Source organism: Poromitra crassiceps (genome assembly GCF_964638095.1).
Source record: "Poromitra crassiceps genome assembly, chromosome: 3".
Taxonomy (NCBI): domain Eukaryota; kingdom Metazoa; phylum Chordata; class Actinopteri; order Beryciformes; family Melamphaidae; genus Poromitra; species Poromitra crassiceps.
In genome coordinates, this window is record NC_139625.1 from 88,423,836 (window position 1) to 88,441,641 (window position 17,806).

Consider the following 17,806-nt stretch of genomic DNA (forward strand, 5'->3'; position numbering starts at 1 on the left):
GTTTGAGGCAAATTGGAAGAAATTCCGTGAAGGCGTTCTTAAGATATCGCTTTAACAAGCTTGAAAATGGCGTTTCTGAGGTCACAGTGACCTTAACCTTTGTCCTTTGACCACCAAAATCGAATTAGTTCATGCTTGAGTCCAAGTCGACGTTTGAGCCAAATTGGAAGAATTTCCGTCATGGCGTTCCTGAGATATTGCGTTAAAGAGCTTGGAAATGGGGTTAGTGAGGTCACAATGACCTTGAACTTTGACCACCAAAATCCAATCAGTTCATCCTTGAGGCCAAGTGGACGTTTGAGGAAAATTAAATGAAATTCCGTCAAGGCGTTCCTGAGATATCGCGTTAACCAGCATGAAATGAGCGGTTGTGAGGTCAGTGACCTTGAACTTTGACCTGTGACTGGGCTGGGTTAAAAAAATCGATTCTCCGATTTTTAACCGATTTTTATTTTAATCCTTTCGATTCATATGTCCAGAGATCGTTTTTTTTTATTTTATATATTTTTTTTTTTATAAACATAGGCTATAATATTATAGGCTGTGTGTGGTAGTTGAAACATAGTTTCAAGTTGACATTTATTTATGTTTGTAGTTGAAACAAAAACATAAATACTGTAGGCTACATAAATGGAAATGTTTGATCATTAATATCTACTTTTAGAAATGATATAGGCTGAAATCAAATCACTGTGCATAATTGTGAAAGTGTCTTTATTGACAGATGAAAAGGCTGTTATTTACCCTTTGTCACCACCTGGTGAGTAAATATATGTGTAACTAAAACCATTAAAATTGACAACCGGTCTGCAACTTTTTTTCCCATGTATCTACCTTCCTTGGCGCAAAAAAGGTTGGGAACCCCTGTGTTACATAACTGGACAATCATGTAATTCAGGTTACAGCTCAAAAAACATGTTTTAGTATCACTAACCAAATCGATATTGAAATTAATCTACGTAATCGGAATCGAATCGGGATTAATCGATTCGGAACCTTGTGAATCGGAATCGAATCGATTCTTGAAATTTGAACCAATACCCAGCCCTACCTGTGACCACCAAAATCTAATCAGTTCATCCTTGAGTCCAAGTGGACGTTTGAGGCAAATTGGAAGAAATTCCATCAAGACATTCCTGAGATATCGCAAGACATTCCTGAGATATCGCGTTGACGAGCTTGAAAATGGCGTTCGAGAGGTCACAGTGACCTTGACCTTTGATCACCAAAATCTAATCAGTTCATCCTTGCGTCCAAGTCGACATCTGAGCCAAATTGGAAGAAATTCCATCAAGCCATTCTTGAGATATCGCGTTAACGAACTTGGGAATGGTGTTCATGAGGTCACAGTGACCTTGAACTTTGACCACCAAAATCTAATCAGTTCATCCTTGAATCTAAGTCGACGTTTGAGGCAAATTTGATGAAATTCCGTCAAGGCGTTCCTCAGATATCGCGTTAACAAACATCAGACGGACGGACGGATGCACGTACGGACAACCCGAATCCATAACGCCTCCGGCCTGGCTATCGCCGGCGGAGGCATAAAAAACATGCTGGGAACATTTCACCATCAAGCTCATCTAGTGAGACATTTCAGTTGTAGGATACTTTTGTCTTCCCTGACTTTATGTTATGACCCTGATGTTATCTTTAGGTGCAAAGTGAACATTCCATGACTATCTAAAAGACAATCTAGGATGGCAAGTTCAAACCGTCTATACCTCACAGCCCAAAGGAGAAACAGCTGACATAGGCCTACCTAGAAGACATAGGCCTACCTAGAAGACATAGGCCTACCGATTGAGGACGACAGCCGTGTAACGCCTCTCCACAAAGATGATCCCGCACAGTATGTTTGTGAAGGGCGAGGGGAAGTTGGCTTCCGGCTTCTCTTTGGCCTCCACCTCCTCGTCCTCGTCTTCATCCTCCGAGTCGCTCCAGGACACGTAGTTGTCCTGGTCGTAGGGATGCCAATTTTAATCAATTTCTATAATCGATTAATTGGTGGTTTTAACGATCAATTAATCATTACATATATATATAAAAAAAAAAACAGCTTTTCACATACAAAATAGAAAATACAAAATGCACATGTCTTTAGGCCTACTCACAGCGTTAATCAACCAACCAAACTTCCTGCATTAGCCATCATTGTGCTTGTAGGCGTGCTGTATTTCAACATTGCATTACAATGTTTAAAATGAATACTGTTGTCTTGTTAGGAGTAATTTTGCCTACTTGCTTGGCTTCTTCCTCTGTATAAGCGGTGAAAGTTAAATTATGCTCTTGTGGTTTTAAATAATTTCAGCAAAACATTTGAAAATAGCACATAGCCTACATTGTCAATTAATCGGTTACTTAACATATGTTTGATCAAGCAAATTCTTAACGATGGAAATTGTCAATTAATCATTCGCATTCCTACCTGGTTGCGGTTGTTGTACCACTCGACGCTCTCGAACTGCTGTCGCTCGAAGGGCTTGTACTCATGCAGGATCTGGAGCAGCCGCAGGACCTTGGGCGTGACGAACGTGAGGTCGAGTGCGGCGGGCGAGAAGGTCTCCTCGCAGAGCGCGTGCACCTTGCGCAGGATGGTGTCGGTGAACAGCAGGAACTTGCGGTTGAGCTCCTCCTGCTCATGCTTGATGTACTTCTGGAGCTCGCGCACCATGATGCCAGCCACCTTATCGGCACACCAGGGCCCCAGAACCAGCAGCACTGCCCGGCAGTCACTCAGGACCTGCACACAACAGAGAGGGGGAGTTTGAACGGCCAGTTGTTTCTAAGGATGTGCTCACACGTTTCCACTTTCTTTCTTTCTTTCTTTCTTTCTTATTTCTATTCTTGCACAAAATATATAAATTCAAACACTTTCAATGATGCATGTCTTTTATGTCTGTTTTCAAAAACTTTCAAGGCCTTGATTCCCCCCTCAACAAACTTTCAAGGATTTCAAGGACCCATGGGAACGCTGAAAACACTTCTTAGTGGGGATGCCGATCCTACATCCAGTGTGCTAAATGGCCTGCATTTATATAGCGCTTTTATCTAAAGCCCTTTACAATCAGTAGTCGTACATTCACCCATTCACACACCGATGGCCGCAAGCTACCACGCAGGGTGCTGGCACACCATCGGGAGCAATTTATCGTTCAGTATCTTGCCCAAGGACACTTCGACATGCAGACTGCAGGAGGCGGGGATCGAACCACCGACCTCTTTTACCAAAATTGATTAGTGGATGACCTGCTCTACCTCCTGAGCTACAGCCGCCCCCAGTACAGTTCCCAGTACTGGAATGGGCGTTGATCTGATTGTATGCCTTTTCTTTTGAGGGAAGGTTATGGTTGGGGATTAGTTTGTTGCCTGTAAAAATAAATAAACTGCTACTTCACTTTGTCAACTTTTGACCTTGGTTCAGCTCACCATTCTTGGGAGTTTGTAGAGTGGGGGCACTCTTGTATTGCGTTCCGGTTCCCCTAGGCCTGAATTTAAGCCGGTACTTATAGTGCCTTCCATTTGTATTGGGAGCTGGGGATTTCACGGTTCAAAGGTCAGGCATGTGACGTCACTTCAACTTGCCCCCGGATTTTCTCTGCTAAACTCGGGGGAGGCTCACCCGCCCCGACCTCAAAATCCAAGATGGCAGTACCGCGCTTCAACAGTAGTTAAAGTTGTAGTAAATACTGTTTATTAGTACTTCTGTCCTATTTGTGTCTCATTCAATCAGTCATACACACAGCACTGTCTAACTTCTATCTGTGGACATGATGCTACTTGCTACATTGTCTGTATGCGCAAAATACAGCGAAATGCATTGCTATATTGCTAACAATGGGCTAGCCCCGCTAGAGCTAACAGCGGCTGGTTTCCCGACTGTTTAAATGGAACGCAATGAACTCAGGTGTGACGTCACTCAACTTAGGTTAGGTTACATGTATTTGATATGGACATCCCAGAGCATTGGAGATGTAACATACATGTATGCACAGTAACCAGATACACAGTGTTAAGTGTATGTAGCAGAACGCTAATGTTCAACACCTGTCCACAGGCGACTCCTACACCAAAACACAACCCAAAAGGACATACCCAAAAAATCAAATATAAAAAACCACAAGAGTAAAGCTATGTATACAAATGTATTGACTAGAAAGTCAGTACAGAAAGTCACTAAAATACACCCCAGAGGACATACCCAAACAGAAACATAATCAAATATAAAACCACATGAGCAAAGCTATACATACAAATATTCAAGGATGTACATACAATACAGTACGCACAATGTACACACGATGTACACACAATACAGACATAATACACAGAGTACAACCAGAGGTCTACAAACTGCGATATTCCTAGTGCCCGATGCAAATGGAAGGCACTATTACTCCATAAACTACAACTATGCATTGTAGCCATTCCTCTAACCTGTTTGGAGATGAAGGTGGGATCACGGTCTTCTCTGACCACAGATATGTTGCAGTCATCCAAGAAGAGGAGAGCATCATCCAGCTCGGCCTGCAGGCGGGAGGAGAGGCCACTCTTGTCCAGGTAGGGGCCACAGTCCAGCACCACCTCTCTGGGCTGACAGGCATATCTGCAATGGGTGGACATACACAGACAGGCTACACTTCAGCAAACAGACATATTCAACTCAACATATTGCCATCATCTGTTTGGATTTATTTGCATATTAAGTTCAAACACGACTCATTCAAAACCTTGAACCTGTATATATGTATGAATGTATTTTAGGGATGGGCATTTCTAGCAAAAACACTATTCGAAATTCGCTGGCCAAATTCGAATTTAATTCGAAATTCGAAAATAAAAATAAAAATGTAAAAAAAATTAAAAATGTACGGTAATTTTTTTTTTTTTTTTGTGAGTGAAATGTATTGTCTCCCCTGATTCTAAGTCTACGGCTTTATTAATTAATATAAAAAGCTTCTGCTGTGGATTTTTAGCTCAAACAAGCATTGCACCACTGAAGTAAAGAACATGTTACATGACATTGACATTTTCGAAAATAAAAAACAGTTTTGACAATCATGAGTGGTTCATTAAATATTTAGTAGGCTCAGGTCTGAGTGCCAAAGGGGTGCCAAAGTCACCCCCTCTCCCTCTTCATGGGATTTTATCCGCCATTCATTTTTCCATAAACCTTGCTTAAAATGCTTATAAAAATTGTTTTACTTGCTCAAACCAAGCGATTTGACTATACTTAGAATCAGGGGAGACAATGCAACATTTCACTCCCAAATTTTTTTTTTTTTTTTTTTTTTTTTCAAATTTCGAATTTCAATAATAAAAGTCGACCTTGATAATAACAACGATTATTCGAAAATTCGAAATTCGATGCCCATCCCTAATGTATTTATGTTTATGATTATGTGGGAGTATGTGGTTGTATTTTTGTTCTTATATTATGTGAAGGGGGCATGCCTCAGTGTTTCCCACACAGAGGTCACCATCATATATTTTTTCCGAGGACTTAAAACCTGCCTGTTGTGTGAGTAGATGACCAAATGTAAGTAGAATGTGTCAGTTAGGTTTAATAACTAGGAGCTAGCAGGAGGGTGGCTGGCATCTCCCTTAGGAGAAGGTGAGAAGCTCAGTCATCCGTGAGTAGAGCCGCTGCTCCTTAGCGTAGAAAAGAGCCAGTTGAGGTGGATGGGGCATCTGGTAAGGATGGTGGCCTCCCTAGGGAGGTGTTCCAGGCGCATCCAGCTGGGAGGAGACCACGGGGCAGACCGAGGGCTAGGTGGAGAGATGATATCTCCACGCTGGCCTGGGAACGCCTCGGGATCTCCCAGTCAGAGCTGGCTAATGTGGGCAGGGAAACATAAGTTTGGGGTTCCCTGCTGGACCTGCTACCAACACGACCCCATCCTGGATAGGTGGTTGAAGATGGATGGATGAACTAAGCTATGTGGAAATTGTTAGCCACCCAGTATTTTAATGATTTGAATGACAGCAAGCAAAAAACAGAACATTGTAGCACTGTTTATATTTGTATGTTATGCTATCTTTGACACAAAGTACTCAAAGTACCCAAACACACACACAAACACACACACACCACAACTAGGGATGTCGAAAATCATCATTTTTCTTGACCGACAACCGACAGTCATTAGCCGACAAGTGTCGGTTAACCGAGAAGATTAAAATGCGCATTTTGACTGTCTGTGCCCCATTAAACCCTTACCACAACAAATGCTTGATTTTTTTTCATTAGAAAGCGTTTATTTTTACATCTACAAGCAGAAGAAAACACATTAACAAAACGAAAAGACAAGTTGAATCCTCCAGCCATCTAAACAAAAACATTCCTCCGATAGGCTATACTGCTTAGAGCTGCATGCTTTGCATATTAAGGACACGTCAATTGACACGCAGCCGCCCCGTGAAGTACTTTGAGTGGACGACAGCCCAGGCTGCAAGGCGCACTGACAACACGTGCATTACTACAGTATCTTATACTTTTAGCAATATATAATACCTGCTTTTGGTCTCACTCCTTCTCCCTCTGTCTTCACGCACGCAACGAGGGCTATGCTCTCTAACTTGCAGGGCTCCACATGCAGCTGTCAGTAGCTGCTTTCACACCGGCTTTGAAAGTGTCAATGAATGCAGTCTACAAACAATCCGTCTCTCGTTGTGAAACAATTCCTCCGAACTGCTCTGTGTTGGACAGTAAAGACTAACGTTAATTGTTACTTTTCAATCGTCAATTAGACGCATGTCTGCATTTTTGTAACACGGTAAAAAACTACCGTTTGATCATTGAGTGCGAGCGTGTGCATGATGAACATGCAGAGAGGGAGGGAGAGAGAGTGAAACCGAATGAAGTGCAGTGCACGCTGAACGCTGTGAGATGAGCAAGGTGTCGGGTTTCAGGCCATGCGCTCCTGTCCTGACCAAACTGAAAAGCCGTTTCAGCGGCTGGAACACAGAAGCAGCAAAGTGACTGGCTGGCTGTAGTCTAGCACAGGGCAGGCAGGGCGGCGCGTCAGGGGAGAATGTATCGCACTTCTCCTGTCTGGTCAAAGCAGAGGGGGGCGGGGCTGTGGCGCATGTGTGGAGGAGCGGACAGAGAAGTCAGTGCTGCTTGACAATGCACACGGCTTTTCTCTCAAACATTTGGAAAAGCCTTTCTCTAAATTAATGTTGTTCTGGCAGGAGCTTTTAATTCCTATATCCTGCTGCTACAGTAACTACTTGTTAACATTGCTTACAGCGGGGGAGGAAAAAAAACACCATATTGGCAACACGTTGTATGCCAATTTAATATGCAAATTAACCGTTTGACCGACATGCTTAACCGACCAATGACGTTGTCGGCGGTCAACCGGTTAACGGTTAACCGTCGACATCCCTAACCACAACCGCAATGGAAATAAGCCAGTGGCTTTATTGTGTTTTTATCCTCGGTGATTGTTTGTATTCCCTGTATCATTGTTGACATTCACCAAATAAAGTCAATCAATCAATCAAACCAATACATTTGGATTCTGCGGGAAACACTGCCCCTGGTGTAGGCGTGATATAGTACAGTGCCTTGCCCTACCTGTCCAGGACCACAAGGTCAGTGGCGGTCTCAGCGTTGCTCCTCAGGATTCGCTCCAGGTTCTGGATCTTCTGCTCCAGTTCTGATGGGTCACACTTTCCATTCAGAATGGAGGCAGTGAGACCCAGAATCCGAGGGCCACACGTAGAGCCCTCAAACAGCTGAACAGACAGAAAAGACATCACTCAGGCTGAGTCTTGTACGGGAGACAGTTTCTCCATTACACCCTATCAGACAGAAAGAAAATGACTCATTTCCCCTCTTAAGTCTGTCCAGTGTTTTTTGGCTTTGGACCATTATGGAATTAAGCTTGACTAATGGGAAGGTGATGTCACTAGGTTGACTGTACAGTACAGTAGTAAGGATTTTGAACATTTTGACAAATCAAAACAACCACAATCCAAGTCTGAAACACAACAGCATATGCTGTGAGCCTGTTAGAATTCAAAATCCTTCCTACCAACACTTAACTAGTACAGACTACACTAGTACTGTACTCTCCTGTTCTGTACTGTACAATCAACCTAGTGACATCTAGCAACGCCCTAGTTGGTGAAAAGGTGAAATGTTGTTCATCTTTCTAGCAAATCTAGGTACATTTCAGACGAGAAAGCAGTGTCCTGTCTTGACTCAGCTGAAATGCAAATGAACTAGACTATGATCAAAGGTTTCATGTTCTCTTTAAGGACTGTAATATCTCACCTGCATTATCTGCCGGTAGGGGTGGTCTGTGATGTAATATCTCACCTGCATTATCTGCCGGTAGGGGTGGTCTGTGATGTAATATCTCACCTGCATTATCTGCTGGTAGGGGTGGTCTGTGATGTAATATCTCACCTGCATTATCTGCCGGTAGGGGTGGTCTGTGATGTAATATCTCACCTGCATTATCTGCCGGTAGGGGTGGTCTGTGATGTAATATCTCACCTGCATTATCTGCCGGTAGGGGTGGTCTGTGATGTAATATCTCACCTGCATTATCTGCTGGTAGGGGTGGTCTGTGATGTAATATCTCACCTGCATTATCTGCTGGTAGGGGTGGTCTGTGATGTAATATCTCACCTGCATTATCTGCCGGTAGGGGTGGTCTGTGATGTAATATCTCACCTGCATTATCTGCTGGTAGGGGTGGTCTGTGATGTAATATCTCACCTGCATTATCTGCCGGTAGGGGTGGTCTGTGATGTAATATCTCACCTGCATTATCTGCCGGTAGGGGTGGTCTGTGATGTAATATCTCACCTGCATTATATGCCGGTAGGGGTGGTCTGTGATGTAATATCTCACCTGCATTATCTGCTGGTAGGGGTGGTCTGTGATGTAATATCTCACCTGCATTATCTGCTGGTAGGGGTGGTCTGTGATGTAATATCTCACCTGCATTATCTCCTGGTAGGGGTGGTCTGTGATGTAATATCTCACCTGCATTATCTGCTGGTAGGGGTGGTCTGTGATGTAATATCTCACCTGCATTATCTGCTGGTAGGGGTGGTCTGTGATGTAATATCTCACCTGCATTATATGCCGGTAGGGGTGGTCTGTGATGTAATATCTCACCTGCATTATCTGCTGGTAGGGGTGGTCTGTGATGTAATATCTCACCTGCATTATCTGCTGGTAGGGGTGGTCTGTGATGTAATATCTCACCTGCATTATCTGCTGGTAGGGGTGGTCTGTGATGGCCAGATGACACTCATCAAACACCACCAGGTTGATTTTAGACAATGGCAAGGCTCCATTCCTCAGAACATGCAGGAAGATGTGACAAGTCATGACCAGCACCTGTATCATGGAAAACACAATGAGGAAACCGGGGAAAGCAGGAATATTACTGTCGACAAACATTACAGTTTGATTCCATCCACCCCCGTGGAGCCTTGATGAAGGTGCTAATAACACATAGTGCCATTTCATTTGATATCAAGTTTGTATGCAAAGATGAAGTGTCTCCATGTGCTGAGAGGCAAGCATGGAACTAGCGCTAAGCTAGCTTTCACTTAGCCTGATAAAACCAACCTGATCACGTGACCTCACATTGTTTCACTCTACATACTGTATCAGTCTGGATTTCCAGCCGTCCAGTGATTTCAGTGGGCGGGACTACTTACTCCTTCAGCCAATCAACATCACCAAATCTGAAAAGGAGAAACTTTGCTGCAACATACTCTGGTTCTTGTTATTGAGTCTATTTCTGCGATAACTGCACTTACTGCTGTGTAGGGCTGTCAAAATTGGTCAACAATGATATTAGAATATTCCTTCTAAAAAATACATATTTGTTCGAATATATTCAAATGTATAATATTATGTCTGTAACAGTGTATTTAATTGCGCTCATTCATATAGCTTTTCCCTCGCCAAAATAGACGAAATTCAGAGCGTTATTGCAACAGCTTCCCGAGGGCCTAGCATGACAAGCTTTAAAAAAAGAAAAAACACGAACACGATTTCAGACGGAAGCCCGTCTTTATTGTCACACGAACACACTACAACACATGCATGCGGCCACTACACACACTCATGCTGACGGTGGCCGGTGAAATATGTCCTCTGCATTTGACCCATCCAGGCTTGTCCTTTCCTCCAGGGAGCAGGCCGGGAGCAGTGGTCGCTTTTTCTTTCCAGCGCCCGGGGACCAACTTCAGATGTTGTCGTCACTGGTCGGATGACGATCTTCTGCATGTTTTTAGTAGAGCCCGACCGATATATCGGTCCACCGATATTATCGGCCGATATTGGCCGATAACCGATATATCGGTATCGGCCGATATGTTGGCCGATATGCCGATATTTTTTAATTTAGCAGTTTTTTAAGTTATAGACAGCATGTTGTGTATATTTGATCTTTTTTCTTAACTCAAGTTATATTTTATATTTGTTCTATTTGTGTTTTTGTATTTCTAGTTACCGTAAATTCCGGACTATAAGCCGCGGCTTTTTTCCCGTTTTTTGGCCCCTGCGGCTTATATAACGGTGCGTCTTATCTATGGATTTTTTCAGAAAAAAAAAAAAAATACAAATAAAATCTCTCTTTTTTAGCACTCTTTCTAACTATAAATCCACTTCTGTTTTAATTTCCTCTCTTGCCCTCTTTTCACCACACCGCGGACACTGTGTGCACTGTAAAAATAAACAACGGTGGTGTTGTGTTATGTTGTTTTGTTGAAATGTTACGGTAATACGGTAAATGGGAGCTTCCTCAAACAGCCATCTCTTTCCCGACAATCCCCTCTGTGCGTGACCACTTACATATGGTAATTACGGTAAGCAAACGGCCACTCGGCCATCAACTCCCTCCCCCGACTACCAGGAGAAAATCACAAACTTCGGCGAATTCACACAAAGGAAGATCAAGGAATATTCCATCGAACCGGAGCAGATCATAAATATGGATGAAGTGCCTTTGACGTTCGACCTGCCACTCACTCGGACTGTTAACAAGAAGCGCCCTGGAGGATTCTTTCACCAAAAAAAAGCTTTGCTCGTTCTCGACAGCATGAGAACGAGCAGTAGAAGCAACACTCTCACTTACCATGGGGAAGGTACGCAGAAATTCACACGACGCAGCTTTCAAGTTGAAAGCAGTCAATCTCGCATTAAAAGAGGGAAACAGAGCAGCCGCGCGTAACCTGGGCATCGATGAGTCAATGGTGAGGCGTTGGACGGTGCAGCAGGAGGAACTGTCTCAGCACGGAATATTATAGGAGTGTGAAAACATCCACAATCACCAACGGGTTCCAAAACGCTGGACTGCTGCGGGATGAAGAGGATGACGCCGCCACAGCTGGCGCTGAGGGCCGTCAGAGGCTTCAGAGGCTGTTCGATGCCGACAGTGATGAAGAGGAGTTCGTTGGTTTTGAGTGACAATGAAGGAGAGAGGAGAGTGGTTGACGAAGCCACCCTGAACCTGTTCGTTTCCGACACTGAAGATGAGGACTTTGGTGGTTTCAGTACGCAGGAAGAAGAGGAAGACGAGGATTAGTGACTTGACTTCTCTGGTTACAGGTTTGCTGCACATATAGCCTATTGTTGTGTGATTTTGTCTGGGGATTAGTGACCTGACTTTTGTTTTGTTTTGTTGAAATGTTAATAAATGGGAGCTTCCCCAAACAGCCATCGCTTTCCCGACATTCCTCTCTGTGCACGAACCCTTTCATATGGTAATTAAACATCAAAACACCCGCGGCTTATAGACCGGTGCGGCTTATAGAAGAAAAAAATAGTCAATTTTGGTCCCGCGGCTTATAGACCGGTGCGTCTTATAGTCCGGAATTTACGGTATTTATAATTATTAAATTCCCAGTTCAGTTTACTGTTTTATTGCATTGATGTCATTTTGGACAATAAAGTTTATTGATAGGCTGTAAAATATCCTCCCTACATTACATATCTCAAGTCATGTCAAGTCATATCTTTGTCAAGTGTTTGATATTTGAGGGATCATTGCAAAATAATTGTGTAATATAATGTGTATATATAATATAAGAATATCGGCCGATATATCGATATCGGAATTTTTTTACTCCCTAATATCGGTATCGGCCTCCAAAATCCAGTATCGGTCGGGCTCTAGTTTTTAGTGGGGGGTTATGTACGGAGGAACCCCCTGGGGGGTACGGGGAGAACATGCAAACTCCACACAGAAAGGCCCTTTCGACGACATAGCCCACCTGGGCAGTAGGCACTGAAGATATAGGGGGGTCACAACTCGAGCGCCCACAGCGTCCCAGGTGAGAATCGAACTCAGGACCTTCTAGCTGTGAGGCGACAGCGCTACCGTCTGCGCCACCGTACCCCTTGATGCTTGATACCACTGGATTTGTTAGATCATCTAGTTTCATCTGTTGGTTGAATCTTCACTGTAGGTGAAAAACTGAGCCTTCGGAATATAGTGAAGTTAGGTGAGGAGGAGGAATAGTGCTTTACCTTGCTGCAGTCTGGTTTGTCCCTATTCAGCACCCGTAGCTCCACAGGCGGCTGGTAATGGTAAGCTAACTAGCTTAGCTACGTAGTTTGCACACAACTTTATCTCAGATTTCACAATTTTGCTGTCTACTGACCAAAATCCAAAGTGCTTCCAAACAGGGCTTCTAAGACTGCTTAGAGTGGAAATCACTGGCTCTACTGCTGCGGCGTTTGGCTGTGAACAAAGTGACTCCTGTCCATCAGTGAGTGTAGTGGCCCAGATCTCGCACGAGGCAGGCAGACAGGCAGCAGCACAAGCTCTCACAAGAACGAGCAATGCCTAGTATGCAATCCAAATCTGCCTGTTCATGTTTATTTGTGTGTTTTTGTATCCACCTTATTTTTGAATGCCCCACTGTAAAAATAATTGTGGGTACAAGGTCCGGTTTAACGTGACTTATTGTTGCAGCTTGCCATTTCCTTTGTTCTACTCTTTGGCTGCAGCCCCGAATTATAAACCGGAACCCAGAGTACATTATAAAAGTTATAAATATAGTCACGTTATAAACAACTAACCAACGCTGGGGGTCCGTATGGAAACAGTGTTACTCGAAATGGTTAAAAGTTAAATCAATTTGGTCATTCATTGGCGTTTTACTGCCATGTAAAGTAACTAACGCTAGCCACTAGCATTAGTCACAGTAGCCGACTACCCATAATGCATTATGTTATCCCAGCACCCGAACGACATTTAATGCATAAAATAAAGCTGAAAACGAAAACCAGATTTCTAAATAGCCGTTATTTATTGTTATTTGATAAAGTGAGCACACAAGAGTAATCTAAATGGTTACTTTGACCGTCTACATTTTTTTCTAAATGTATAAAAGTGACATATTAACCCTTACAGCTGTAGAGCAGAATGGCTCTGCTGTAAAACCATAGACGTTTTTTTTTTGTCAAATTAAAACCGTCTATTACACCGGAAGAAGGACCCATAGGCATCATGGCAGCTAGAAATAAGCTGGATAAAACCTAAATGTATGTTTTTTTTATGCTGCCAATTGGCCAGTTTTTTTTTTACCTGGTTAAATGTAATGTAAATACTACTACTACCACTACTACTACTACTACTACTAATTATACTATTAATAATAATAATAATAATATTATTATTAATAATAATAATCAAATATAATAATAATAATAATAATAATAATAATAATAATAATAATAATAATAATAATAATAATAATAATATTATTATTATTAATAATAATAATCGAATATCATAATGGAATATAAATTTCATATTCGAATATTCTTTTAATTTATATATTTGAGTATATATTCGAATATAGAATATTCTTTGACAGCCCTACTGCTGCGTTTAATCTACGAACGTTAATGTTACTGCTCGTTGGTTTGGGAGACACCATACTATTTTTACCAGCCGGCTACATTGTAATTTGGGGAAATCGCAGTGGGCATCTGGAGTCCAGACTGATACATAGAATGAAACTGAATGTCAGGTCACGGGCGGTTTTTACCACACTAGTTTTCACTTATCAAAACAGAGCAAACATTGTCAAGGAGAATGATCAGCACACCTGATTCTCCACCACCTCTCGACTCCACTGTTGGTCCGTCCATGCGGAGGTCTCCTCCAAGCTGGTATACTCTGCCACCTGGAGGTCAGAGTGAGTCCTGACTGCAGCTGCTTGCTGAACCACAGATGAAACTGCACAAAGACACAGGAAACATTAGGCCTCTGCTCAAACACGCAATCACTTGCAAGATCTAAAGACGCATCTGACGTTTGAATAAACAAATACTCAAGGATGTCATATGTGTCAACTACCAATGTGGGATGGAAAGTGAGAATGAACATTGCCATTTTGAATATCACTCTTATATAAGAAAAGGAGGCAGATCTGGACACTTATTAATAATGGACTTATTCATAAACCTAGTGCAGATACCTGTATTGACCAGAAAAACAGTCCTCTTCGCATTTTCTTGGAAGTCTCCACGGATTTGATGGGAGAGCTCTTTTGTTAGGAGTACTGCAATAAAGGTCTTCCCTGAGCCAGTATTCAAGCAGACAATAGTATTGTGTTCAAGAGCTGCTTCAAGAAGTTCTACCTGTAAAGGCAGATTCAGATACATATACCATTAGCCTTTTTCACTTTCCACCCGAATTCACCCATTTTGTGGCTAAAATGCAGGCAGTAACACAGGTGCAAGAAAAACAGTAACGAGCACCCCTGCACTGGATCACCAAATGGATTGGAAGTTAGAAACTAGGGGTGCTCCGATCCGGCTAAGCCACGATCCGATCCGATTCCTGGGGTCACGATCCGATTCCAGAATCGATTCTCGATTCCAGAATCGAGAATCGATTCTCAATTATGTACTTTTATATTGCAATAACACACAAGGTACCGTAAATTCCGGACTATAAGCCGCGGCTTTTTTCCCGTTTTTTGGCCCCTGCGGCTTATATAACGGTGCGTCTTATCTATGGATTTTTTCAGAAAAAAAAAAAAAAAAAAAAAAAAATCTCTCTTTTTTAGCACTCTTTCTAACTATAAATCCACTTCTGTTTTAATTTCCTCTCTTGCCCTCTTTTCACCACACCGCGGACACTGTGTGCACTGTAAAAATAAACAACGGTGGTGTTGTGTTATGTTGTTTTGTTGAAATGTTACGGTAATACGGTAAATGGGAGCTTCCTCAAACAGCCATCTCTTTCCCGACAATCCCCTCTGTGCGTGACCACTTACATATGGTAATTACGGTAAGCAAACGGCCACAAGCCCATCAACTCCCTCCCCCGACTACCAGGAGAAAATCACAAACTTCGGCGAATTCACACAAAGGAAGATCAAGGAATATTCCATCGAACCGGAGCAGATCATAAATATGGACGTTCGACCTGCCACTCACTCGGACTGTTAACAAGAAGCGCCCTGGAGGATTCTTTCACCAAAAAAAAGCTTTGCTCGTTCTCGACAGCATGAGAACGAGCAGTAGATGATCATGAGGTGGTTTTTCAGACGTGTCGATATAGCAGTTTATCGCAAAAGTGTAATGGAAACACATTTTTCGCATTTGCACGTCATGTGACCCATATTATCCCTTGGAAAAGGAGCGGAAAATAAGTTTGGTAAGTAAGGTTCGATAGCCGTGTCAAAACCTCCGCAGCAAGTGGAAAACTTTGAAGCAACGCTACCTAGCAGAAAGACGAGTGTTGTGCAAAAGCGTAGCCGGGCAAATTAGATAATGTTTAATGGCAGAAATCGGTCCATGGTGACAGCAGGCTGCCTGTGTGCGCGCATTTGGCACAGCGGCGAGATGAGAGGATGAAAAGCACACACTGGTGCGGTGGTGCTGTCTGAAGTGAATACAGTGACTGTGAGTAGGCTAATACATTGCACACGTTTCAGGTGCAATTATAGAACCAAATCAGCCTTTTCCCCCCTCCATCTCTAAATCGGACCAGTTGTAGGCTATTAGGCTACCTTTTTTCCTCTGCCTGTCGCGCTGACTGCATTCACGCAGCCAGCAACATTTTGCGACTCATTTTCTTTTGAATTGATAATCAGGCTCGTTTATATGCATTGTAACTTCATGTTGGGATTTCCATTGACCATTGGTTGGATTTGAGCATGCAGGGGACGGGATATGGGGCAGATCCCCGTGCGTAATCACTGTGGCAGCTGCTGCAACGGGGAATCACTCAAACGCAACTTCAATGGAAACGCCTACAAGTCGCAATTGTACATTGTCGAAGTTGTAGAAATATCGCAATTCTTTTGCGAAAAACTGTAATGGAAACACAGCTATAGATGAAGAGGAGTTCGTTGGTTTTGAGTGACAATGAAGGAGAGAGGAGAGTGGTTGACGAAGCCACCCTGAACCTGTTCGTTTCCGACACTGAAGATGAGGACTTTGGTGGTTTCAGTACGCAGGAAGAAGAGGAAGACGAGGATTAGTGACTTGACTTCTCTGGTTACAGTTTTGCTGCACATATAGCCTATTGTTGTGTGATTTTGTCTGGGGATTAGTGACCTGACTTTTGTTTTGTTTTGTTGAAATGTTAATAAATGGGAGCTTCCCCAAACAGCCATCGCTTTCCCGACATTCCTCTCTGTGCACGAACCCTTTCATATGGTAATTAAACATCAAAACACCCGCGGCTTATAGACCGGTGCGGCTTATAGAAGAAAAAAATAGTCAATTTTGGTCCCGCGGCTTATACACCGGTGCGTCTTATAGTCCGGAATTTACGGTACTGTAAATATAAGACAAAAAATTACAAATGTATTAATGCTGAACTTCAAATTCAACTTCTGTATTACAGTCAGGGCCTAAATTCATTTTTGCAAACTAGGGGGGAATTCCCCCCTTATGTTCTTCAGATAAGATGGATTTATAGGCTGGGGGGGATCTGTAGACTTTTGGGGGGAATACATTAACCAGAGTTCTTAAGTGCAAGAGGTGGTGGCACCGTGGCAGTACAGTACACAAATGACATGAACATTTGGACACTTATTCAGCCGGTATCTTGCATGTTGCGTTCAGGTGCACTGTAAAAAATTTTTTTTTTTTTTTTTTTTTTTTACAATTTTAAGAATCGATTCTTGGGAGTTTGGAATCGATCCAGGAATCGTGGCATTAAGAATCGCGATCCTTTCAGAATCGATTTTTTGGAGCACCCCTATTAGAAACCCTCATTAATGTTCTTGCACCTGTTACTTCCTGCCTTTTAGACACAAAATGGGTGAATTGGGTGGGAAGTGAAAAGGGCTAAATATACACATAGTAGATAGACAGTAGATGCCTGAAACAACAGCATGCTCTGGTCCATAGATAGACAGTAGATGCCTGAAACAACAGCATGCTCTGGTCCATAGATAGACAGTAGATGCCTGAAACAAAAGCATGCTCTGGTCCTTGCCTGATATTTCCTAGGTGTGTAGATGTTATCATGGATGGCCTCCTGCTGCCATGGCAGACCAAAGAAAGGCCCCATGGGTGAAGAGGCGGGGGTGACGAGCTGTAGGCCTGCCATGCTTCAGACAGGGGGCGGAGGTGGGGAGTCCGCTTTATCTCATTCCATACTCCTCCTCCTCTTTTGAAAGTTCACTGGCGGGGGAGACGAGGAGAACTCACGTTAGTCAGTTCAAGTGGTTCACACTTTGAAAAAGGTGGCAAGCGCATCAGCGTCCCCACCCAGGATCATCAGCGTCCCCACCCAGGATCAGGAACGATAGCAAAGATCCAGTTCTATATTTCTTAGAAACAAAACAGACT

General features: G+C 43.0%; 1 protein-coding gene across 2 annotated transcripts in view; it reads right to left on the bottom strand.

Annotated features, from left to right (window-relative positions):
• dicer1 (dicer 1, ribonuclease type III) overlaps window positions 1–17,564 on the bottom strand; it is a gene marked incomplete at both ends in the record, with an annotated part of 47,067 nt that extends 29,503 nt beyond the window's left edge. For both annotated transcript variants that reach the window (XM_083632421.1, XM_083632420.1), the window contains 8 exons: window positions 1,801–1,958; window positions 2,429–2,743; window positions 4,438–4,606; window positions 7,583–7,743; window positions 9,230–9,364; window positions 14,098–14,228; window positions 14,470–14,632; window positions 17,451–17,564. In XM_083632421.1, the coding sequence (XP_083488547.1) occupies window positions 1,801–1,958; window positions 2,429–2,743; window positions 4,438–4,606; window positions 7,583–7,743; window positions 9,230–9,364; window positions 14,098–14,228; window positions 14,470–14,632; window positions 17,451–17,564 (1,346 nt within the window). The remainder of the gene's footprint in view (window positions 1–1,800; window positions 1,959–2,428; window positions 2,744–4,437; window positions 4,607–7,582; window positions 7,744–9,229; window positions 9,365–14,097; window positions 14,229–14,469; window positions 14,633–17,450) is intronic.
• Between the last annotated feature and the right edge of the window lie 242 nt (window positions 17,565–17,806).